This window comes from Choloepus didactylus, chromosome 21 (assembly GCF_015220235.1).
Source record: "Choloepus didactylus isolate mChoDid1 chromosome 21, mChoDid1.pri, whole genome shotgun sequence".
NCBI classification, from domain to species: Eukaryota; Metazoa; Chordata; class Mammalia; order Pilosa; family Megalonychidae; genus Choloepus; species Choloepus didactylus.
In genome coordinates, this window is record NC_051327.1 from 35,826,504 (window position 1) to 35,852,907 (window position 26,404).

The following is a 26,404-nucleotide window of genomic DNA, read 5'->3' on the forward strand; positions in this document are numbered from 1 at the left end:
AGATGGTACAGAAGTTCCCCAGTGTGGGGATTCTGCCAGTTGCTGAGTTTGTCTGTTCCCATTATGCATTCCAGAACTGGGGAATAACCACAGAATAGGTTTGGGGACCCACTGGATACACGGCGAGATGGGCCAGAGCTAAAACTCCATTGATCGCCTGACCTCCATAAGCCCCTACTCTGACTGGTGGACCACAGTGATGTTTTGGGGCTCCTGGAATTAGTGTCAATTCAGAGACAACGTCCAGCAATCCTTGAAAAGTCTGTTGATTTCCTTTTCCCCAATGCATAGTCACAATGGTAAAAGCCCATAAGTCCCTTTGGGGAAGGCTGGGAGAAAGATCAACAGTGTACAATTTTGGCCATCCTTCCCTAAAGTGACCCGGCCTCCCCTTCCCTCAAGGGGTTCTGGGTCTGGAAACTGGCTAAAATCTGGTAACTGATTGAGGGACTGTGACTCCCTGTTTCGGTGGTTCAAGTTAGACTTCTTGACCTAACTCCCTTGACCTCCACTTACACAGATCAATTAAGAAATTAGTAGACTGACTATCTATTTTACTTCTAGGTGCCCCAAGATCAACTAGCCAACATCACAGGGCTCTGCAGGTGGGACTACTCTGATGACTGCTGTGACCCAACTGTCCATTATGGTAGCCAAGCCCACCTTGTCTTTGGCAACTAAGCAGGGTCCAATCACCCCCACTGCATGTAAGGATCTCCCTTCAGTGGCAGCAGTTCTCACTGTCATTTCTGACCTTCAGAGAATAATCACACTGTTCTTCATGGATGCTGGGGCTTCCCTTCAAATTTATTTCTTCCGGTCATGGGGAAAGGTGAGTCCTCTGCACCCTACTATGGTGGGTGGGCAGGTCTTCCTGCCTGATAAATCCACTCTCACATTCCAGGAACCCTAAGCCTTTGCTTACCTTCCTATACACTATTCCCAGGCAGTTCTGGTTGCAGCTTCACTTACTGCAGGCTACCTTTTGGGCCCTGTTTCAGCCAATCAACCAAACTGCCAAGGCAGTTTCCTTAGTCAGCCTCACACACAGTCAGGTGCCTCTTGAGATGGGACTGAAAACTTCCAAACTTAATTCCAAAAGAAATGTAACGGTTTCCGTGGAACAAAGGTGCCTCCGAAGAAGCCTGTCACTAGAGCTACATTATGACTGCAAATAGCAATGGATCCACACCTTGCACTGAAGAAAGGAGGAAAGGAGAAAGTTCAGGAAACATGCTAAGGGCACAGTTGGAACCCAGTAAAAAGGATCTATGAGATCACCTGACCTGCATACTCTTACTTCCTCGGGGCAATACGTATTGATGGGGAAGTGGGGGGAGAGGGGTCAGAAATGCTAGATGCAGCTAGGTAACGTCTGGGAAGCCCTAACATCCTTGCCCATGCACTACGAGGTAGGTGTTACAAGTGCATCCCTGTGAAGCTTCGTGCACAGAACGGAGCTGTAAGCAAATGCAGCCTCACCTGACTCTCCACATACGAGGCAGGCATGGCTGTACTGCAAGCTTCCAGAAGGAGAAAGATAATCCCAGGAACAGCAGGTCATTGGCTCAGGGGCAGCTTTGCACGGGCCATCTGTGAAAAAGCATGCACTGGACCTTGCTTTGTGCCATCCCCACATCCATGCTTTGCAGTGCTTTGGCCCAAGCATAACCTCTCCCAACTACCCTTTCCTGACCCCCATGAAACCCTCCACCCAGGATGGACAAGAGTAACTTCTGCGGTCAGACACGCCAGGTTCCAATCCTAATTGTGTGGTTTGGGAAAAATCATGCAACATCTTCAGGTCTCAGTATCCACATCTGTAAAATGGGGATGGTAATAATTACACTGATAACTGCAGAGCCTGCAGTTGTCCTGAGCGAGGCATGTGGTTTAAGGTCTTGCACACAGTAACTTGTGAGGTCCCTCGCAACCAGCTTGCTCGGCTGACATTGCTCCTTTTCCCACTTTACAGATGAGGGAAAAGGCTTGGAGGTAGAGTCACTATTCCAGGTCACTCAAGTGTTCAGTCAGGTCTGTCTGACTTGTCACCCTACACTACCCTATTGCCAACAACAGCACCTTCCTCATCAAGTGGTAGCAATTAAATGAGCTCCCTGTGTTAAAGCATCTAGTGCAGTACTCATCACATACCAACTGCTCAACGAACACGAGCCAGCGTTATTGCCCCCAGGGTCAGGACCCCCTGGTGTCTCACATCAGGGGCTTATGCTACCCTCAAAGAGGTAATTCACATTCTGGACTGAAGCATCTCAACAACTCACCCTGTTCATGGCTGCCTGACTGAAATTCCCAAAGCACTGCTTTAACCATGCCGCTCCCCACCTCTATAGTCATCAATGGCTCCTATCACATTAGATTCTTAGCCTCCTGCTTTAAGCTTACCAGTCAGGCTTTATGATGAAAAGAGCATGGGCTCTCAGGTCTTTTGGACCTGAGTTCAGTCCTGATTTTGCAGTTAATAGCCATGAGACTCTAGGTATGTACTTCAACTTTCTGAGTCTGAGTGTCTTCACCTATAAAATGGGAATAATGACTATCCCATGGGGATTCAGTGATAGCAATAACAGACTCATTTATCTGTGCCTCACTCCAACCAGCTTGGGCTGTCCTCTCCAGGCCCGCAGTCCTCTCATGTACACCACCAGACACCTGGGGACCCTTAGCCTAGTTCAGAAACTGGTGTCTCCCAATCCACTGGCATGCCAGTTTCACCACCCACCCACCCACCCCCTGCAAACAAGCCCACTCGTTCTGAGCCCAAGAAGTCTCCAAGAAGGAACTGCCTTTCTCAACAGTGATGAATCCATGCTTTGGAGAAAAACCATCACCAACACCATGGACCTCACACCTTTACCCTGCACCACTTCCATTTCCATTGACATCTGAAACTTAAAAACTTCAAAAATCATCATGGACCAAAGGCATTGTACACCCCTCACAGGATGGAAGCAAGAAGTATTTGCAAAATGTAAATGCACAGCAGAGGCACTAAAGAGGATTGCATTTGGCCTTGGGTTTTTGTAAGGTGCTTTTATGGATTGGCAGAAGGTGATGGGGAATTTGGCCACACTCCCAGGGCCTGGCATCCCATGTGCCAAATGGCCCCTTCCTTCAAGCCCTGAACGTTCTTCCCACTGCCTGACTTGATGGCAGAGCCCATCTCCCCTGCACACATTTCCTCCTGCCATCACCCAGCCCATGCCTTTGGGATCCTACAGCTCAGTCTCTGACCACCTCTGGCACCCGCCATCCTTAGCAGTGTGCAGCCAGGGGAGAGACAACAGATTTCAGACACCCACTTTGCTTCTGAAGCAAAAGCAGTACTTTCCCCATGCTCTTTTTGCAGAAGACAGAACAAACTGTTTTAAACATGGAGCGAGGGAGGTGGTGGGGTATAGGATTCTGGGTGTCTTGTTCTAGACTCTCTATTTCAGGCCCAATGTAATGGAGGTCTTTTCTCTCCTGCTCTACTGTTCTAGAATGTTTCAGGGTTTGCTGAGTCCCCAGCCTGACTCCATGAGTACCAAGGCCTGGTGTTCAATAGACTCTAATATCACCTTTCATTTTACTTGCCCATTCACAAAGGTTATACAGCACATCCAGGTTCATTATCTCTTTAATTCCAACTACCCAAGAGATAAGGTTTTATGGATTGAATTATGCCCCCTAAAAAGATGTGCTCAAGTTCTAATCTCCAGTGTCATGAACATGATCGATTTTGGAAATAGTGTCTTTAAAGATGTGAATGGTTAAGACGAGGCCAAACAGATTAGGGTGGGCCCTGATCCAATGTGACTGTAGTCCTTATAAGGAGGGAAATTTGGACACAGACAGACAGAGGAGACAGCCAAGTGATGGAGACAGAGACTGAGTTATGCCTCAAACCAAAGAACATGGGCAAGCCACCGCCAGAACCCTACAGACTTCTGAGGAAGCACGGCCCTGCTGACACCTTGATTTTGGACACTGAGCATACAGAACTGTAAGACCATAAGTTCTTGCTGTTTTTAGCCACTGGGTTTGTAGTCCTTTGTTGCAACAGCCCAAGAAAATAAAGATGTAAGGTATTGCATGTGGTGTAACCCTCAGGGCTTGCATTTCTCATAAAGACACAGGAAGGGATGCTGAGTGATTTCTCTCACATCCATGTGGCCCCATGGTGACAACAGTTTGGTCATCTTATCCAACGTTCCCTCACACAGTATGGGGCCCTCATTCCTGGTGGTACATTAGAATCATCTGGAGAGTTGTTTTTTTTTTTTTAATATGATGTTTGAGCCCTATGCCAGCTAAACAGAATTTCTGTGATCAGGATATCTGAACTCCAAAGCTGATTTACTTGTTTTTCTCTCCCTTGTCTCAATGGCAGGATGAATATTATTCAAGATAGTTATCTTCTACTCTTAGCATGATGTCTGAAACACAATAGGGGCCCATTAAATATTTGGTGGGGAAAGAAATGAGTAGAAATGGTTCTGAAGCAAAAGCAGTTCTTTCCCCATGTTCCTTCTGCAGAAGACAGGAAGCACAAGAGAACTGGCGACTGCAGTGAACCCTGCACCCAATCCCACAGTTTACTTTCCTTCTTCCTGCCAAGGTGGGTACCAGCAAACAGGAAAGCAATGCAGGCGGCCTAGCAACGATCAGGAAAGAGCCCTTGGGTATTTGCTTTCTCCTGCTGGAGGACTGCTCTGGTGAGCCCTGATGTACTTTCTGTCACTCTCATGTTCAATCAACCAAGCATCCCATCATCACCCTTCTATATGATCATCCTTCTCCTTGCTCATCATTATCATCCACCATCATCACCACCTGCCACCACCATCATCATTCATCATCAACATCATCTACCACCACCACCATGACCATCATCATCCACTATCTTCATCTTCATCCACCACCATCACCATCACTATCATTATCTGCCATCCTTATCATCATCCTCCATCATCATCATCATCCATCATCACCACATCCATCCATTCTGCTCCTTCTCCTCCTACAATGACCATCATTGTAGTTAACATTTATTGGTCATGTCCAATATGTAGTACTATGTACCATATAGTGTTAAGTTTTATTAATATCCCTGAATTACAGATGAAAAAACTCAGGCTTAGAGAATATAACTTGCCCAAATTCATAAAACTAGTAGGTGGTGGAGACAAGATTCAAACACAGACCATCTGAATCCAGAATCTGGGTGCCTAACAGTGTGTGTGAGTGTGTGTGTGTGTGTGTGTGTGTGTGATAAATAACTCCCACATGATCTTTCTTAAGGCACCCAACCAGAAGAGAAAACTCCTCAGAAATGGGAAACCAGTGTCAATGATCCCGCATGCAATTGGCAATCAGTTTATGGGGGAGACCAGAGCTGGGAATGGAAATTACACCCAGGTACCATTTCCCAAAAGCACATTTCCCTCATTACTCACAACAAAGAACTTCACTCCAAGCAACCTCCACCCATTGGACCATTTTATGAGTTCCATTCTATCCCTCATTTTGCTCCTCTCAGGAAATAAGAAAGTAGCTCTTCCCCTGTTTACTACTTCAGCTAATTACCACCCAAGATTATAGGCATCCTTTACTTCTTCACCTCACAGGTTTATTTCTTTTTCCTCTTGCAACTACCTATTTATATTCAGACCCCATGCAGCTCTCCGTCACACTATAGAGGGAGCCCCCTGTCAGGAACCCCTAACTCCAGTCTTGACCCCCTTCCATCCACCCTCCCATTGCGACTGGAACTATCTTTCTAAACTTCAAATTGGACCAAGGTGCCCCCAGCTTAAGTTTCTGCAGCAGCTCCCAGGATCTTCAGGATGAAATGGAGGCAGCACACAACAGCCCCAGCACAAACTGGCCCAAGTATCTGAGTCTCAGCATCTGTAGAGGAGTCAGATACTCCATAAACACGGGGCAAACTAATAAAGCCAAGTAATGTGCCCTTTGGCAGGAAATTCAAAGAAAGCCTTCCCATTTGCCCCACCAGCATTCTTTTAAGATAACCTGACACCACTTGGCTCGCCGCTCCTCTCTCCTCAAATGAGAAGTTCAATCTGAAAGTTCTGGTGATTGCCGGGTTCCCAGGGTGGGTACTGTCCAATGCAGCTGAAGTACCACCATTCAGGGACAAGGAGAGGACACCTGGCTTGACTCAGAATCTGCACACTAGGTTCTCGGACTGAACTTGTCATGGGAGTGGAGGGGGTGGGAGTTAGGTAAGATGGTTACGAGAAAGAGTTCTGTGGACTGGGACAGAGCTATCACGCCCCAACCTCATCCCAGCCTATTCTTCCAAAACAATTAGCCACTTACCACATATGACTATTTAAAGAATTAAATACAATTCAAAATTCAGTTGTCAGTCACACTAGCCACATTTCAAGAGCTCAGTGGTCTCTAAATTTTAAAACTGATGGCCCCTCTCGCACCCCAACATCATCCCCAAGGATGTCAGTTCAGCTGGTCTGTCACAGGGCCCAGGAATGTTTTAGTTTCTTTTTAATTCCCAGGTGATTCTAATGTGCAGCCAGGATTGAAAACACTATTTAAGACTTCAGTATTCAGCTCTAGCTGTGCATCAGCTCCATCCTAGTTGAGGAGTCCTAGAATAGGAGTTTCCCCCCAGAATATGCCAATGTACAGCAAGGCTTAGGAACCACTAAGTCCAACTTCTCTATTCTGGGTGAGGACACAGGTGCCAGAACCTTGGACGACTTGCTCCAAATTTCACATAAGTCAGTGGTACAGCAGGAACAGACACCAGTCTCTTGACTCCTAATTTGGTGCTCTTTGCTGCACAGTGATGTCATCATGCATGAAGTCTTTCTATACCAAGAACTCCCACCATGAACAGGGGAGTGTGGGAGGCCAAGGGCATTGCAGACAGCCTGCCTGGGACCCACCTCTTGCCATAGGTGAGTTATTTAACTGAAGCCTCAGTTTCCATCTGGAAAATGGAGTGATATGATGGAGACCACCTTAAAAGGCTGTTGGGCATATGCTGAAAGCAGCTGGCACATGGGAAGGGCTCGACTGGGCTGAGCTGGCCAAGCCGCACATTCACCAAGGACTTCTCCTAGAGTCTCCAGCCGTCCCCTGCTTGAATTTCCAGTACTTTGTTTTCACAACACACCCTCAGCCCTGGATTCTATGAGGCTGTCCAGTTGTCTAAGAGGTAGGCATCTTGTCTGTCCCTCAGGACTGACAATTCCTAAGGGCAGGGCACCATGACCCTCCGAGACCCCCTTACACCTTGCGTGGCTCTGGGCCATTGCTTTTGGGATGAAACTGAGACCAGGTTTCTGCATCTGCAAGGCTGCCCGTGGCAGGAAGGGAGCACTGTGCTTTATGTATCTGAGGGGACTTGCCAGATCTATGGCTCTAGGAGGAGACATTCATCTGTCGATTGCCTTTCATCCATTCAACAAATCTAGCAAACTCTGGCTACATGCCAGGCATTGTAGGAGGATGAATCTAGGGTTGGAGGTTACCAAAGTGAAGGTCCTTGTTTTTATGAAATTTACATTCTCGTGGGAGGAGATAGACAAGGAAGAAGGGAATCAATAAGCAGAGTAATTCCAAGGAAATCAGATGATGTACTAGAGAGTGTCGGGGTGGGGTGGACAGGAAGGCCATTTTACATCAGCTCACCTGGTACACTGGAGCTAATCAAAAGGAAATGAAGGAAGAGTCAGCCACACTGGGGGCTGGGGGAAGAGAACCATCCAAGCAGAGGAACCAACATGTACCAAGATAGGAAAGGGCTTGGCAAGTAAGTTCAGGCAACAAAAGGAAGGCCAAGAAAGGCTGAAGCCCAGTGAGTGAGGGACAGAGTGGAGAGGAAACAAGGGCTGTATCACTCAGCGAGCGCCCTGTAGATCATTGTAAGGGTACTGGATTCAATGCTGAGGTCAATTTTATTACAAACAATTCTTCTTCTGAATGCACCATTAATGTCTCCAAGCAGGGAAGCTGGGAAGGGACCTGGGGTTTGGGGAATGCTGGGAATTCATGTGCACCAGCCCTGTTCTTCCCTCTGGAATTCTGGTCTATACCAGCAGGAAGGCACATAGCTGTTGGCCTTATCATTTAGTTGACTGGTTCTCAGGCATCGTGACTGGAACGCTCATGTCTTCCCAGGCAGTCCAGACCTGGTCCCAGTTCCTCGTCCACTGCCAAGCCCAACCTTTAGCAAGTGACACAACGCAGGAGGAAAGAACACATGACTGCACAGAGAGACGTGTGCCTGCTGCAACACTCTACATTAATCAGAACCGTACAATGGCTGCTGCTTTTGTATCCAGCCCCTGCTTTCTAGATCATTAGCAGGATTGGCTAAGACGCCTGCTGAGATTCAGGCCCTTATTTCTATGCAAAGGCCCAGGTTGGCTTCAGCCTGTGCTCTGTCAAACTGCAGGTGAGTGTCTGATTCCAGGCATCCAAACAGGGTTGTTAGAGATTACGGTTTGTCTGAAGCTAGGTCCAGCTATTCTCGCACAGGCAGCCCAGCTCCCACCTGATCAGAGACCATTAGGTTAGGTCCCTGGGGAGCTAATGAACCTGACTGCACAGAAGCTTCTTTCTTATGCCAGTCCCAACCGTGGCTAGGCCTTGCTCTATGCACCTGAACCCATTCTTTCCAGATCCCTTTTCTTAAAGAAGACAGGGCCTCCCTGAGCCACACCACAGACATTTGTTGTTCTGACCAATCGGCATCCGTTCTTCCTTTACTGGTAGTAGCACCATGAATTTCCACTGAGGAACCACGCTTTCCCTACTCTCAGTCAATCCAACCAGCTCATCCAATCCCCACAGTGTCAGCAATTAGTTAAGGACATGTAGGAACATGTCCAGTCTGGTCTCATAAGAGTAACTCTCAGGATTTGTGAAGAAAACTAGTAGGAAAACATTTTATTTTTAACTGTTCAGCTTGAACCTGGATGTTCAGCCAGAATTTCTGGCAGCCATCCTCCCACCATACAGAGCCTGAGGCAAAGCTGGAGCATGGATAATTACCAAGTTCTGACATCCTTGTTGAACATCTTGATCAAGCCATACCTGAAGCCAACTGCCTGTGTCAACTGCATATCCCAATAAATTATTTCATCTTGCTTAAGTGACTTTGAATTAGCTTTTCTGTTACTTGCAGCCAAAGATGTCTAAACCGCTTTGGCTTGAAAAAAAAAAATTGTAGAACAATGTGACTTATTCTGTACTCATCTTTACAAACTTACATCAGAGGAATTCCAACTACAGAATGATATTTTTCCCTTCATCATCCTTCCCTTATGCATGCTTTCCTTTCAAGAGTGGCTGCCTCTCTCCACATGCCTCCTTCTTGCCAGCATGGGCTCTTCATCCTTTCTTCATTTTTTTGTTTTGTTTTGTTTTGTTTTTCTTTAATATGCCGCTGAGACTGGTTTCCTCTCAGAGAGTTTGACAGTTGCAGCTGCCGTGACCCAGACGGAAGAGATGACAAGTTGCCACCAATAATAATCACTTGTCATTAAGTAGTTCCAGCTAGGAGAAAAAGCAATCAGGTCCCGTTCATTAAGTTTTTGTCTCTGACTGTCACTCATAGAGGGGCTTCTGCTGAACTGAAGCAGGCAGCTTCATTTTTGGAAAAAAGGAGTCTCAGGCTTCCCCATAATTCTTGCTAGGGGCAGTCCCTGGTGGTAAATATTAGAGTAGAACTATCCACTTCAAAAGGGCCCCACCGCTGTCTAACAAATGTCTACAGAGAAAACTGCTTCTCCCTTTGAGAGCCCATATGTCTGCTGGGTAAAGGCACAGACGCTGGTGCCAAGAAGGCAGAGGGTCCAGGGCTTGGTTGGCTCCACCTCGTACCAGTGTCAGGGTCTTGGGCAAAGTCCTTTATATCCTGAGGTTCAATTTTCTCGTTGTTAAAATGGAGATCATGTGAGTCTGTTCTTCAAAAAGGTGGTTGTGATTAAGATAATACCCAATTGCTCCCAGCACGTACGGAGAGCTCAATAATGAGAGCTGTGATTGCTACAGCCATTGTAATCATGAAAGAATCAACCACAGTGATGCCAACAAAGCACAAAACACCACGATGCACCAACCAGTGCAGCACCCCTGCAAGTACAGATAGCACCCCCATGGCTCTTTCCCACTTGCTTCCTAAATGTCCTAATAATGACATCCGTGACACCTCTGCAGTAAAGGCATTCTGGCTGTGTACCAGGCACTGGGTCGAGAACAGGGGGACAGCTCACCCTGTTCTAAGACCAAAAGTCCGACATCCCAGGAACTCTTCAGTCCTGGGCAAACCATGGTGAAATGTCACCCTAGCAGAGAGTTGGAAAACCATCTAATCCTCACGCTAACCTTTCCATTCCCATTTCACAGGAAGGAAGTTGAGGCTTGTAGAGTGGTGCCTCTCATGCTTTAATGAACTTATAAGTCACCTGGGGATCTTGCTAAAATTCAGATTTGGCTTCAGCAGGTGTGGGTGGAGCATGGCTGACAAGCTGGTCCTTGGACCAAGCTTTGAACAGCAAAGCAAGGAAGGCTATGCCCCAAGCCCAAGGTCACGTGCAAGCACCTGGTGGAGGAGAGACTCACACCTAGAGGCTGGACTCTAAGGCAGCATCCTGCTACTGCCCGGGAACCAAACAAAGAGAGGTGAGAGGAGTATCTATTGCCTGACACCATCACCTCGGCTGTGTTTCCACCAGGCCTCTGTGCGGAGACGGCGGCATGTCACAGCCTGTCAGTCTCCCCATCTTAGCCAACAAAGCACCTTGGGGAGAGGCTGTGAGTCAGAACACGCTGTGTGGGAGGGAAGGAAGAGGAGCCACCCCAGAAGGAAGCCACATGGAGCCAGACAGTGTCCCGGCCACCCGCCACGGGAGAGAGGCCTCCACGGGGAATGCGGCCGCCCCCTGCTCCCCCACACCACCCCCCGCCGGCCCTGCTGCTCCCGGACTCGGTCTCCACGTCCTCATCCATGGAATGGGCACAACCGTGCCCTGGCTACCTGGACAGGAGCTGGGGCGTCCGTGAGAGATGCTGATGAGCGAGGGAGCTGAGGACTGCCAAGGGGGAGCAGGGGGGTAGTCAGAGCTCCCGGGTAAAGGGGAGCAGCTGCCGCCTCCTCTCCCCCCTCCTCCCCCACCTGAACACACTGCCCGTGCCTCCACTGTCACTCTCCCCAACAGGTATTTTAAGTATCTATTTAAATATCTATCTCCACTTGCCTAGATTAATGCTAATTCATCTCCAAAGTAATGGAAACCTGCCCAGCTCCTGGTCCAGAACGCGTTTGCTGAAGGTGTAAGTGAATGAATGAATGAATGAATGAACGAACTAAGGTGCAAGTATGATACAGTGAAGGAATGAGCAGGTGAGAGTGGCTGAGTTAGGGGCACAGAGATGGAGTCAGGGAAGGTGAGTGAGGGGCTGGAGAGTGAGGGGTGCCGGGGCCAGGGCTGAGTCTGAAGTACGGGAATCCCTTGATATGTAAACCCTCACGATCTGAAGGCAGGAACAGGTGATTTTCTTCAGGTTGGTCTGGTATTCCTTGCCCTCCAGGACCCAGGACCCAGGACCCAAACAGGTCCAGCTAGGCAGTACCCCTTGCTATCCACACCCAGAATCAATTCCAACAAGAATCTGTGTCCCTGCTGCTGCCAGAGCTCAGGAAATGCCATTTCCCCTCCCCAACCTCTAGCCCACGCCCCAACCCACTTTGCTGCCCACCCCCTGCTCCGTTACAAACCCCCAAAAGCAAGCTGGACACAAAAGACTGCATATTGTATAATTCCCTTTATACGAAATGTTCAGTAGAGGGAAATCCACAGACAGAACACAGATTCGTGGCTTTCAGGGGCAGAAGGTGGGGTGGGGAGAGATGCTTAAGGGGTATGGGGTTTCCATTTAGGGTGATGAGAAAGTTCTGGAACTAAATGGCTGCAGTTATTTAGCATAATTCTTAAAAATGAAAAAAAAAAAAAATACATTAAGCAGGGGGGCCCACAGCTGAGGTCGTGTGCTTCTCTCTGGCTCCCCCAGCCTTGCAGCTGCTGTGAAGGGGAGACCCTCCAGGAGCCCTTGGACCTCGGGGCTCCTTGAAGCCCTGGCCCAGTGGGAAGGAGGAGGCCCCCGGGGGTCTGGGAGGCCCTTGTCTTCCTGCCGCTCCCCAGTCTCCTAAGCCCCACAAGCAGCCTTGCAATCATCTGATGTCTCAGAACCCACAGCTCGAGTGGCTCGAGTAGCTATGGCAAAAGCTTCCTTGGATAAGGCTAGGGTTGCCCCTTCCTATCCCACGCCACACTTAAGTGGGGGGCTCTAATCGCTTTGCAGGAGCAAAGACACAGCTGGATCATGGGAGGGGTCTGTGCTGTGCAGGAGCGGGTTCAAATCCCAGGTCCGCCACTTACGAGCTCTCCCAGCTTTCAGAAATGAAGCCTCGGTTTCCTCAGCTGAAAACGGAAAATGCTGTTGTGTATGTGGATCTGATGAGCCCAGGTACACACCTGGCAGCACATGCCTGGCAGCCGGTAGCTGCCGTTTACCGATCATTTACTACAGGCCAGTCGCTGGTCCCAGATTATCCCACTGAATCATGACATTTACTGAGACAACCCCACAGAGTACTGCACTTGGACTGGTCTTGGATTCCAAAGCCTGTTCTTCACACTCGCTCCTCCTCTTTGACGATGCTCAACTCCCTTGCTCCCTTCCCTTTGCTCAATGTTGGGTCCAGACGTGCACATTCAAACATGGCCTGATGACCCCCTCCCCAGCCCAGTGCTGGCACCGCTGGGCTCTTCCTCCTGGCAACAAGGCCCCTGCGGCAGGAGAACAAGGCCCGTGCCAGTGCCAAGAGATGTAGCAACTCGGCCTGCCTTGTCCTCCTGGAGCCCGATATTCCACTTGCTAATCACTTCCCCACGGGGGCAAACAGGATTCGGGGCTTCCTGTAATGTCAAAGGCCTGCACATTTATTTCTCACTTATCTCCTTGGAGGCCAGCAGGGCAAAACTGGAGAGTATAACGAGCCCCTTTGCCAGGTCAACACTAAATTCAGCGTGTGTCTGTGTGTCTGTGTGTCTGTGTGTCTGTGTGTGCCAAAAGGCAAACATTTGTTTATCCTCTCCAGCAAGCGATAAACCTGTCAGCCTGTCCGAAACCCACTTGTGGCTCAAAAAACCAGACTGCACTCATTGGGACCAGGGTCCACGGTCTCCGTTGAGCTCTGAGCACAACAGGAATTAGGAAGGGGTTTAATGGGAAAACTGATGGTTTGAGTGTTTTTCTGAGGAGTGACTTAAAAGGGAAAATGGAATGTTGGGCCTCTGAAAAGTGTTCCAAGTTACTATTTCAAAAGGGAAAAAAAACACAATCGATGATGGTCCAGTTACCATCTCGCGTGGCGGTGCAGGCTCAGGCGAGAGCCCTGGCCAGCAGGGATGCTCCCGGCCCTCAAGGGAGTGTCTTCGTCAAGGTCAAGAGCAGAAGGGACTTGGGGCCAGGGAAGCCTGACGCACTCCACCCACTGACCTTCCAGCCCCGGACAGGACCCTCACCCTTGGGCGTCTCGTATGTGCTGCAAGTCTTGTGGCAACAGTGAGAAGTCAGTGGGAGGTTCTGGCTCATGAGAAGATGCAGGGGTTGGGGGTTCACTGGCCTCCTAGAGTCATCCAGGGAGCTAGTGGCAGAGCTCGGCCTGCCCTCGGGGAGCTTGCAGTCAGGTGGAACTCAAGAGTCATGGCCGAGGGAAGCAGAGGTGCTAGGGGAACCTAGGGGATGGCACCTGACCAGCGGGGAGGGGGTGTGAGGGTTCAGAGCAGCAGACCCCCAAATGGAAAGTGACTGGGTGCCGGCTAGAAAGGTCTGGAGAAAACATCGCACACAGGGGACAGTGTGCCAAGACATGAAGGCAGGAAGGGCAAGGCAAGCACAGGGAATGGTGAGCAGCCTGGTGCAGCTGAGACAGAAGCAAAGAAGCTGGGAGTGGGGGAAACCGAGGCCGGGAAGGAGGTGGGGCCGAACGCAGGGCCATGATGCCGAGGCCATGAATCCAGTTCCGTGGCACTTACCTCTTTTAAAGTCCATTTCATTCATTCTGTTTATTGTTTTCTGTCTGACTATCCCTGATAGAACATAAGCTCCAGGAGGTCAGGGACCTTTTCTTCGTTTGGTTGTTCATTGACGTAGCCCAAATATACTTGTAACAGGGCCTGGCTTATAGTTGGAGCTCAGTACACAGATTTGTGGAACTGACGATGTTCTGCGAGTTTTTGGCATGAAGAAAGGAAGCCAGGCAAGGAGAGAGGGAAGGTAGAGGAAGGAAAGAAGGAAGGACAGAGGAAGGGAAGGATGGAGAGAGGAAAACAGATAAGTAGCAAAGTCTTTCTTGGGTTGATAAGAAGCCATTGAACAACTTTAAGCAGAGCTGTGGCACGATCACATTTTTGTCTTGTAGAAGCTTCATCCTGGCTACAGCCTGAAGAACAGCTTGGAGGAGGGCAAGACTGCAGTCAAGAAGCCCCGGCACAACCCCCGGAAAGGGGGAAGACCTGAGCTCAGATGGTGGAAACAGAGATAAAGAAGAGAATCTTTATTCTTTATTCAATAGATGTCTAGGAAAGTAGACCCAGCAGACTTTGGTGACTAGTCTAGGAGACCTGTAGGGGTATCAGACTGGAGGAGGGGGCAGGAGGGGGCTGGCCAGGTGAGTGGAGAACAGGATGGAGGCCTTGCCTTCTTCATCACAGTTGTATCCCTGGCACTCAGCACTACATCTGACATGTAATAGCAGCTCAGTAAACATTCATTGGATGAATGAGTGAATGAGGGGGAGAGATGGCAGGTAGGGGAAGGGGGGTGATGCATGTGGAATCCAGTTTGGGGCTAGCTGCTTATGAGACCCCCACATAGGGGGGCAGCAGATACATGGGTCTGAAGATGTAGAAGGAGGTTAGAGCTGGGGTTTCAGCGTTAGGATTCGTCCATCCACAGGCAGTGGTTGACAGCTCTGGATGTCGTCTCCTAACATGTCCACAGGAAAGAGCTTTGAGAACTTTGGGGAAACCTTAGAAACTAAGAATAGCAGAAGGAAACAAGGCAAGAAAAGAGACAAGAAAGGACTGTAGGAGAGGCACAAGGAGACAGCAGAGGACTCGTGTCTTAAGAGCCTCGGGAGCAGAGCTTAGAGATAGAGGGAGGGCCAAGGTGTCTGAGACATCTAGGAAGACAATGGCAGGAAGTTACTGCTACAGGGAGCAGGGAGGTTTCCAGGGGCTTCAACATGACTGGAGGGGGCAGAAGCCAGACTTCAGAGTGACTGGGAGGAGTGAAGGAGACATAAGTGAAGGAGAAAGTGGAAGGAACCCCAGCATTTTTTAATGAGACTGTGCTGCCTCTCAAACACAAGGGTATTCTAGAAGCACGGAGAAGAAACCCTGTGGGTGCTGGGGTTCAATTGGGGGAGATGGCGCCTCTCTGCCCCTCACCCCCACTGCGTCTTCTCTTTACCCATTCTCCGGGTCCTTTCCATCTTCCCTCTTGTGCTGGCTGATGAAATGTACCCAAGAAAACACTGGCTGTCCTAAAATGACTCCAGATAACGATGAAGGAAGATGGACCTTTTTCTTTCTAATTCCAAAATGCATACTTCAGTCTTGAAGAATGAGGTTCCTTAGTGATTCACTCTTTTTCTTTTCAGAGAAAACATAAAACCCAAGTCAGCCTGCTCCCCAGAGGACAGAAGGGAAGTGAAGTTTGGACATTAGGGCACGTGGCCAGCAGAGATGGACAGCTTCACCAACACTCCCTGGAGTTGAGATGGCTGCTCCTTCATGCACGTACACATCATGTTGTCTTTCTGTTGACATCTCCTTGAGGGTTTCTTCCAAAACCCTCTGATTGGAACAGGACAGAGAAAGCAGAACTTATTTTTTAAAAAAATAAATGAAACCCAAGACCCCACACTTGACAGGTGAGCAAGCGAAGAGCAGGGCAACGAGCTCATTAATAACCCACGAAGTCCACCTCTGCTAAAGCGTGCGTGATCCTGGATGATCCTCGAGCAGATCCCCGAGTCTCTGCAACCCTTTATCCCTTGCCAAGGAAAACTTTCAGTTCACAAACTCGAAAAGCAGAGGTGCCGCAGGTACAAAAAAAAAAAAAGCATGTTGAGATTTTAATGAGCCTTCTGCCTCTAACTGAATTTATCTGCCCAACACACAAATCCTCTCCACGCTCTGGTGAAATGTGTCAGTGAAGAGAGCCAAGTTATGGGCAAGCCCCAGGATTCACCAATGGTCAATGTCCTCCTTTCTCCAGACCAATGTCCTGCTTGTTCATCATGTCAGTGAATGATAAATCTGTAGGAAGTGGTAGATTTTTTCCACAGCTCTTATGCATACAGTGACTCTGATTACGTGGTTTCTCTTAACCTGGACCCTTATGGACTTACACCGCAGGCCTGTTGGGGCTGGGGCTGAGCTTTGGGTCGGCCCTGCGGACACTCAATAAAGCCTTGCAGCCACCTGCCCAGCATCTGGCCAGAGGACACTGAGTCAAGGAGAAGGTGAGGGTTTCACCCTCTCAGCAGCCCAAGCTTCCTTCCACTCTGGTGCCAACCACTCAGTGCTGAACAGCTCTGAGCACAAAGTCCACAGACCACAGCATGGCCGGCAGGTCCCAGGAGGGTCAGGGCCCTGCTACCTTTGTAGATTCATCTGGGACCACATGCCACCATGCTCTCACCCCTTCAGCTACAATAGTCTCTCACGCCCCTGAGCCCACCACAGGGCCTTTGAACATGCTACTCCTTCCCCCCTGGACTGTTCCCTCCTTCTTAGTCTAACTCCTGCTCATCCTTCAAATCATTGCCAGATCATCGTTTTCTAAAAGACACCTTGATGATGTAACTTTCCTCTTTTCTACTCTTCTCTTTCTGTTTCCATAGCACTCCATGTGCCTGTTAATTAACATATATTTACGTGTTTCTTTCCTGTGTCCTCCCCTACAATATATGCTCTGTGAAGGCATGGACTGTTTGTGATATTTTCTTTTGTCCATTTTACTTTGTTTTACCAATCACCATATCACCAGCACACAGTAGGGGCCTCACTCAGTTTTTGGTTTTGTTTTGGTTTCTTGGCTTGCTTTGAATGAGGTTAGGCATCTTGCCTGAGTGAGTCACACATATCATGGAGGAAGTCATTTAATTCAGACTGTCTCCCCTCCCCAACTTGATCAAGGCAGGAAGCTAAGCATGGCCTTTGAGGAGAAATGCCCAGGTGCTTTTGCAAGGTGCTGAAAAAGTCTCTTGCCAGGTGTCAGTTGCTGATTTCCTACCAGTATTTCCACCTTATTCCTTAAAATTGCTTGTTTCATCTTTGGGAGGTTTTCACGCCCAAACTGGAGACCAAGACGTAAAACTATTCCTGGGGGCTTGAATTAGCCACTCCTGGCCGCTACCAGGTCAACATCAAAACCTGTGCCAGGCAGTTTAAGTGCAACAGGTGGACTTTCTTCAAATGTAACTGACACTCAAGCAGAGAGTTTGAGCATAACCCACTGTCCTGTGGGCTTTTTTTTTGTCTGTTTTCATTTTTGTTTTTGTTGGTTTTTGCTTGTTTCAATTTTTAAGTTGTTATTAAACTAATTTTACCAACAAGCCACCCATATTTAAAACAAAGATGAAGAAAAATTCCAATTCTTAAGGGGTCCGCGCAAGTCCTGTTTCCACAATTTATGATCTGTGTGTCTTGGGAAAGCCACTTCATTTCACTGAGTGTCAGTGCCTCTTCACGGGAATGGCAAATAGTATCAGCCTTAACACCACCACAGAGCTGCACAAAGAACCAGATGTCAAGTACCACTTTCATTCATTCCCTCTGTCATCCTGCTATTTATTCATCTCTGTAGCAAGCACGGTGCTAAGAGCTGGGGATCAGGTGGCGGCCTAACCCAGGCATGGAAGCAGACTCATGGAACATACAGGATAGATGGGAAGATGAGTATTCATCAAACAGCCACACAAATGGAAAACTGTTGATAAGAGTGTCTTGAAGGAAAAATTCATGGGCTTAAAGAGCCCACAATAGGGGAAACTGAACAATCTGGATGGTCAGTGACTTCCGTAAGGAAGAAACACTGGAGTATAAGTTAACTAGGCAAAGAAGTGAGAAAAGAGTGCTTCTCAGGAAGTGGGAGCCTCGTGTGCAAAGGCCCTGTGGTAGGAAGCAAGTATAAGGGTCTGAAAGAAAGGGGGTGAGGGCAGCAAGAGACCAGTTCTCTACTTATAATAATTGCTTTCCTTTAGACCCAGAAAAGAGGCTATCACTTTTCTCTCAACTCTGTTTTGCACAGGGATCTTTTCACAGTTTCTAATCCTTTTCAATAATTCCCTGGCTGCTAATCAGAGGAAAGGTGTTAATTACCTTATTTAGCACTCCTCTGCAGCTCTGTGATCACAGAACGTTCCTAACTCCCTCCACTCTGGGAATACCTTCGGCCTGTCACTCTGGCCCTGCCTGCTCTCTGCCCTGGGCCTCTTCTCAGCTGGGGGTGAACCAGGACCACCTAGTACCAGACCCCAATTTTACTCAGGGGAGGATGGCCCAGGGACCCCAGCTCCCAACTGGTGGATCCAGGATTGAACTCCTAATGCTGAGCTCCTTTCCCTGTACGATGTGGCCACCATGTGTCTTTCATGTCTAAACGCACTCCCGAGCATTTGGGATCCGATATCACATTTTCCTTTAAGGAACGTTCTCTGTCATACCCTCCCTTGTGAAACCTGTATTCACTTAGTATTTAAATATGCAATTCAAGCTCCCGGTTTCTGATCTCCTATCTCCTCACCTGGGATGATATATTCCAGGCTTCCCTGCTCCAATTTGTTATACAGGATCCCTGCTGTGCTAAAGCAAGGAGCCCCAGGAATCTGCTTGGAATTGCCCATGGTATTCTTGTCGTTTTCTTCTTCTTTTTCTAATTAAAAAAAAAAAAAAAAGTGCATAGCAGTAAACCCAGGAATCCATTAAAGGCACATACCTCCAGCGGCATTTATGCTCTGAGGCAGAGATGGCGCAGCTTCCTGGTTGGGAAGAGGCAGTGGAGCTCGGTGGTAAAAAAACATGAGCTCTGCAGAGTGCCCTGCACCCAGGAGGGGGCTCAGTAAATAATGTTACACAGTAGGTCCATGAGTATCTGTTGAATGAATATTGGAAGATAGCTCACAGCTACCAAGTGTATAACAAGCCAGGAAAAAGTTACATGAAAAAGCTGGATATAAATTTGACTGTACACTATGATCATAACTATATTAAACAAAACAAACAAACAAAAAACTATGTAAAAAATAATACAAGAAAGTAAAAAATCCCCCAAATGTCAAGTGATTGTCCATGGATAACTTTATATCTTCTTCCTTCTGCTTTTTGTGTTTCTCAAATTTTCTATAATTAGCCTGAGCTTCCTTGATAAACAAAAAAAAAAATCATTTAACTTTAAAAACAGACAGGGCAGTGAGGGGAAATAAATGCTCTGAGGTCAACCATTCCATTATTAATCCTATGGCCTGAGCCAAACACATAACTTCCTTGTCTCAATTACCTGAGCTAATAAAAATCTACCATTTGGAGAAAGAAGATGCGGCATAGAGAGGAGTGGAAGTTAGTTAGTCCCCCTGGAACAACTAATAAACAACCAGGAACAACTAGTAAATAAACTGAAATAACTGTGGGGGGACAGCCGTGACTGTCCACACATCATACACCAACCTGGTTTGGGAGAAATGCCTGAGATCGCAGCATAAAATCTGTAAGTAAAGACTGTGGACCCGCGCCGAGAACCTCTCCCCCACAGCAGCCCAAACTGCAAAACCTCACTGTGATAGAGAGCAGCATTCTCTGAACAAGCAAATATACCTCAATCCAGCTCCAACTCGGGTTTTGATTAACAAACATGGACTGCTCAATACAAGCTACAAATCCCCAACAAGCAGACAGAGGCTCTTAGAGATGACTGACCTTGGAGAGCTGGCAGACTTCTCTGCGCTGGGATGCGGAGCCCAGACGACCAGGTGCTGTTGCTGGCTGGGGGGTGAAGCTAGGGGGACAGTGGACTGGCCCTGAAGGGGGGCTTTCTGTCTCTTTTTTCTCTCTCTCAACCTGGGCGGCTCATTGGAGAAAGCCGCAGCCATTTTCAGTTCCCAGCTCTCTGACCCAAAATAGTGGAGATAGCAGAGTCAGAGAGACAGAGAGCCTATTTAAATGCAAATGAAAACTCCCTAAGGGGTGTATCTTCCCTCAAAGAAGGTGGTGCCCAGCCCTACTACCACTTCCTATTCGGAACCAGACCCCAGAGCCTGGGGGAAAACAACCAAAACAGAAACTGAGGACTAAGGGGGCCACACCTCCTTACACCAGTCAGGAGCTACAGGCTGACATGCTCCACCTGCTGGCAGGTTAGGAAAAGCACAGCAGCTTGAGGCCTCACAGGGTGTGTCAATCTTCTAAGACACACCCTCAGGGAGACCTGATGCTGAATATTGCTCCCTTCTGAGATCTGAGCCCATTCTGGTCTGGGAATACATGATTGGGGTAACCAAGGAAACCAGATGCCTAGACAACAGAAAACTACAACCTACACTAAGAAAAACAAAGTTATGGCCCAGTCAAAGGAACAAACTTACACTTCAGCTGAAACACAGGAATTTAAACAACTAATGCTAAATCAATTTAAAAAGTTTAGGGAAGATATAGTAAAAGAGATGAAGTGTATAATGAAAACACTGGGCGAATATAAGGTAGAAACTGAAAGTATGAAAAAACAACTGGCAGAATCTATGGAAATGAAAGGCACAACACAAGAAATGAAAGACACAATGGAGACATACAACAGCAGATCTCAAGAGGCAGAAGAAAACACTCAGGAACTGGAGAACCTGAAATTCTACACACAAAAGAACAGATAGGGAAAAGAATGGAAAAATATGAGCAACATCTCAGGGAACTGAATGACAACATGAAATGCATGAAGTACGTGTCATGAGTGTCCCAAAGGAAAAGAGAAAGCAAAGGGGGCAGAAGCAATAAGAGAGGAAATAATCAATGAAAATTTCCCATCTCTTATGAAAGACATAAAATTACAGATCCAAGAAGCGCAGCGTATTCCAAACAGAATAGATCTGAATAGGTCTATGCCAAGACACTTAGTAATCAGATTACCAAATGTCAAAGGCAAAGAGACAATCCTGAAAGCAGCAAGAGAAAAATGATCCATCACATACAAAGGAAGCTTGATAAGACTATGTGTGGATTTCTCAGTAGAAACCATGGAGGCAAGAAGGAAGTGGTGTGATATATTTAAGATACTGAAAGAGAAAAACCGCCAACCAAGAATCCTATATCCAGCAAAACTGTCCTTCAAAGATGAGGAAGAGTTTAAAATATTATCTGACAGACAATGACAGAGTTTATGTGAACAAGACACCTGTGCTACAGGAAATACTAAAGGGAACACTACAGACAGATAGGAAAAGACAGGAAGTGAGAGGTTTGGAACACAATTTTGGGTGATGGTAGCACAACAATGTAAGTACACTGAACAAAGATGACTGTGAGTATGGTTGAAAGAGGAAGGTTAGGAGCATGTGGGACACCAGAAGGAAAGAGGAAAGATAAAGACCGGGACTGTATAACTCGGTGAAACCTAGAGTGCTCAACAATTGTGAAAAAATTTACAAATGTATTTTTACGTAAGGGAGAACAAATGAATGTCAACTTTGCAAGGTGTTAAAAATAGAGTGATATTGGGGGAAAAATACAATCAATGCAAACTAGAGACTATAAAAAAAATCTACAATTTAAGTGAATATCTGTTGTTTTTTAAATTTACATGAGATAATAAATGTAAAATGCTCAGCACTAGAGTGCCTGGCATATAGAAAGCACCCAATAGATGTTAGGCAGAGATGTACTTGCTCACATACTCACTTATTTAATGGCCCTTTATTAAGCCTCCACTGTACAGCTGGAACCTACAGTAGGTTTGTCTGTCTCTAGAATGTCTTCTTCATGGGCTATGACTTCAGTCAATAGGGTGCCATAATCCCATACCACAGCATCTCATAGGAGGTCTTGTCCTCCTGTCTGGTAACTCGTCTAATGATATGAAGGTCTCTAGTGAAATGTAGAAGTAAAGGGCCTTCTACAGTGAACATCATGGATGAATCTCAGAACACTGTGTTACGCAAAAGAGCCCAGCCACAGAAGAGTGTATGCCGTGTGATTGATTCCATTTATGACATAACATGAAATCAAACCTAACATAAATTTTATATGAAGTTTAAGCAGAGGCAAAACTAACCTAGGTGACTGAAGTCAGAATAGTGGTTACCTCGGGGTTGACGGGAAATAGGCAAAGGGAACTTTCTGGGACACTGAAAATGTTCCATATCTTGATCTGGGTGGTGGTCACATGGCTGTGTACAGATGTCAAAATCCATTGAGCTGTACACTTAAGATCTGTGTATTTTACTGTATGCAAATTATACTTCTGCAAAGTACTGCTAAAACATAAATAAAGGCTTTTCCAGCAATTGCTACAGGTTTATTATCATCTCAGTGTCTCTATATGTATGGAGAATCTGTATTCATTAATTCACCCATTCAACAGGTATCTGTTGTGAACCTACTATGTGCCAGGCACTGTTCAAGGCACTGGCCTGCAGCAACGATGGACGAAATACCCTGCCTTTGTGGGGCTGGCATTTTTGTAGGCTACGTGCCAGACGCAGGCTTCGTGCTGGCACGAGAGATAGCATGATGCAGGGACTCACAGAAGTGATAAGGCAGACACGAGTTCATCACCATACCTGGACGACAGGTCTTGGGATGAGAGCATGTGGTCTTCCTTTGGGCAACGCATGCACACGAGGAAGGAGTCCTGTGGCCTGACCGGGGGATGTGGGGAGGGCCCCCCAGAAGCTACAATACAGCCTGAGAACTGAAGGATAAAGCAAGCCTTTCCAAAGCATGTGTGCAAAGGCAGAGCTGCGAGGGATGGCATGGGACGCTCAGGGGTCCCACATGGGGTTCAACAATGCAATGTGAACCCCAAGTAGCAGTGCAAGTGAGACTCTGGAATTGGGCAGTTCAAATACTGGGACTGCATCTGGATAAATACATGACCTTGGGCAATTACTCAGCCTCAGATTCTTCTTCTTCAAAAAATGAGAATTGTAGTAGTCCTTAACTCATAGGGTTCCTGTGCAGATTCAATGATATCATGATGTATCAATTTTCGATTGTTGCAATAACAAATTCCCACACATTTGGTGGCTTAAATAATACAGATGTATTACAAAGTCTGATACAGGTCTCAACAGGCAAACACCAGGTGTTGGCAAGGCTGCCTTCATTTCTGGGGGCTCTAGGGAGAATTCATTCCCTGCCCTTTCCGGCTTCTAGAAGCCACCTGCATTCCTTGGTTCATGGCTAGCCAGCACACTGCGTCTCTCTGGCCATTCTTCTCTCTTCCCACCTTTCTCTGTCCACAGCCTGTAAAGACTCTACTTTTAAGGATTCATGTGATTACATTGGGCCCAGCTGGATAATCTAGGATAATTTCTCCATCTCAAGACCTTTAAACTAACCACATCTGCAAAGTCCCTTTGCCATGCAATGCTGAACTGAATCAGTAGTATTTTCCTCAGAATGCTCAGGTCTTAAACAATAGCTCCAAAAGATGCACAAACTTAGTTTCCATTTAGACAAAAGTTTCTAATAAACTAAGACTTTCTTGCTACATACTATCGGCTGCACACTGGCAGGCTGGCAGAACAAACACCGCATGGTGGTTTCAGCATTTCCATACCAACAGTTACAACAGATTCCTCTCCTAACCCTCTGTGCAATGAGAACCAGCTGGTCTGCTCTGACTCATAAATGGCTGTAGCCTGGGAGTGGGTGAAGAGATCTCTGCAAACCATTTGCAAAGAACTACAGGGAACTGGGAGGGTGGAACCAAAATTACTCCCAAAAGTTGCCTCAACTTCATTAAAAGTTAGGGAGCTAGGAAGCCAGCAAACTGCACACAAAACATATCCAGCTGGACTAATAGCATGGAATAGAGGTTTTTTTGGTGACTAGTAACACCCACCCCCTCCGTTTATAAGCAGCAACAGGGATGGATTTTGGCACCCTCACCAATTCCCTCCACACTTGATGGCAGGGAACTCACCAGAAGCCAGCGTTCCCTGTCCCTTACCGAGCTCATTCTGACACACACCCAGTAAAAAGTGTTGAATCAAAGAATGAGTGAATGAATGGATATAGAATGACTGGTGAAAGATATGCAAAGCGGGATCACAACCAAGGGTGACATTTAGAGTCTATGGCCCACAGGCCAAATCCGACCCTCCACCTATTTTGTGTGGCCCAGAAACCAGCCACACTCCTTCATTTACATGTTGTCTAAGGCTGCTTTCATGCTATGGCAACAGGGTTGTGGCCTCTTGGCCTGCCTAGCCTAAAGGATTTACGACCCTTTAAAGAAAATGTTTTTTCTTTTTTTAGAGAAAATGTTTGCTGACCGCTGCTTTAGACTATATTAAATATTAATATATCAATTTAATTAACTTAATATATTAAATATTAATGTAGTTAATTATTTTAATATATTAATATTAAATTAATATTAAGAAGAAATTAAACATTAAATACATGGTTCCTAAATCTGCTAGTTCATGGGAATCATCTTGGGTTGATGAAATATTCTTAGACCCAGGAATCTGTATTAAAACTAGTTTCTCAAATATGGTTAGGTTTTGGGATCACTGCACTAAAAAAAAAAAAAGAGTTATCTGATTTCACTAGGACAGTGTTTCTTCAAATTTAGATTAAGCCAGAATCTCCTGAAAGGATTGTTAAACCCCCCAGATGCTCAGGTCCTGCCCCCAGAGTTTTGGATTCAGTAGGGCTAGTATGGACCTGAGAATTTACGCTTGGATCAAGCCCTTCAGGTGATGCTGATACTGCCGGTCCAGGGACCCCACTTTGAGAACCACTGCACTAGGGTTACCCAGTGCTCATCACCATTTAAAAGTCACATATGCACCATGTGTTAATGGGAGATTTGGGACCCACATTTCAAAATTTGGGGAGAACTGTCACAACTGTGTGACAATAAAATTGAATCTCGAATGCATGAGGAGGCTAAGGCAGTAAACTGACAGAGGAAACATCTTTCCACCCAAAGGTCAACCCTATAAGGTGAAAGGTATTGGTGACCATTGGTGACTTTTGCTAAATAACTTCCATATAGTGTTTCATGACCTATAAAGTTGATCCTTATATATAATCTCACTTAAACTCCAGGTAAACCCTAGAGGAAAGCATGATTATTGCAACATGATCCTTACCCCAATTTGCAGGAGAAAAGAATGAGGCTCAAATGGGTCAAAGACAGAAGCAATGTCATCCCCCCTTTCCAAGTCCTGTCTTGCTCCATTCTTTCTTCTCTCTCCTTTCTCTCCTTTATCTGCTACTTCCTCCCCTCAGCTGACTCTTCTATACTTGTCTCAAACATCCCCAAGTCTCTCTCTTCCTAACTATAAGACCTCTTGTGGCACTGCCTCCCCAAGCTACAACGTGGCCTTCCCTTTTCTCCAATGAGCAGGCTGCTCTCCAGCTCTACATCTTCACCCTCCACCCGCTCTTCAACTCCCACTATGTGCTGTTTTTAGTCCCCACCACTCCACTGTCCAAATGAAGCGGAATCCAAGTCACGTGTGTAAGTTCACATTTTCTAGTACCACGTTTTAAACACTAAAAAGAAACAAATGAAATTAATCTTAATAATGTATTCTGTTCAACCCAATACGTCCCAAAGATTATCACTTAAATATGTGATCAATATAAAAATCTTTGAGATATTTTACATTCTTTTTTGATATACTAAGTCTTTAAAATCCAGTGTGGATTTTGCATCTACCACACAGCTCAATTTCAAGTGCTAATAGCCACATGGCCACATGGACAATGGCCAAGATGATGAGCTGGTAGTCAGATCTGACAGGCCCTTCGCAGACTTGGTGTTATTGAATATCTCTTCTACTGACTGTTGCTTCTCTTTTCTCCCTGCCACACGCTCCTCCACTTTTTTCTGAGACATCTCTTTCTCCTGCTCTTTCTCGTGCCTCCCTGGTCATTCCTTCTTATGAGCAACTCTTCCTTCTTTCACCTCTTAAAGATCAGTGTTCCCTCAAGGTTCTGCCTCTGTCCAATGTTCATCTCTCCATACATTATTTCCTTGGAAATTTTTATTTATTCTTTATGGTTTTATCTATATACTGATGGCTCCCAAATATGTATCTCATGGA

General features: G+C 46.8%; 2 protein-coding genes across 2 annotated transcripts in view; one reads left to right on the plus strand and one right to left on the minus strand.

Annotated features, from left to right (window-relative positions):
* The window catches only part of GRIN2A (glutamate ionotropic receptor NMDA type subunit 2A), a 409,629-nt gene that overhangs the window by 160,085 nt on the left and 223,140 nt on the right, over positions 1–26,404 (minus strand). The gene's annotated exons all lie outside the window — the stretch shown is intronic.
* LOC119518015 (40S ribosomal protein S27-like) overlaps positions 823–26,404 on the plus strand; it is a 241,934-nt gene continuing 216,352 nt past the window's right edge. The window contains exon 1 of the mRNA XM_037815118.1: positions 823–832. Coding sequence (XP_037671046.1) covers positions 823–832 — 10 coding nt within the window. The remainder of the gene's footprint in view (positions 833–26,404) is intronic.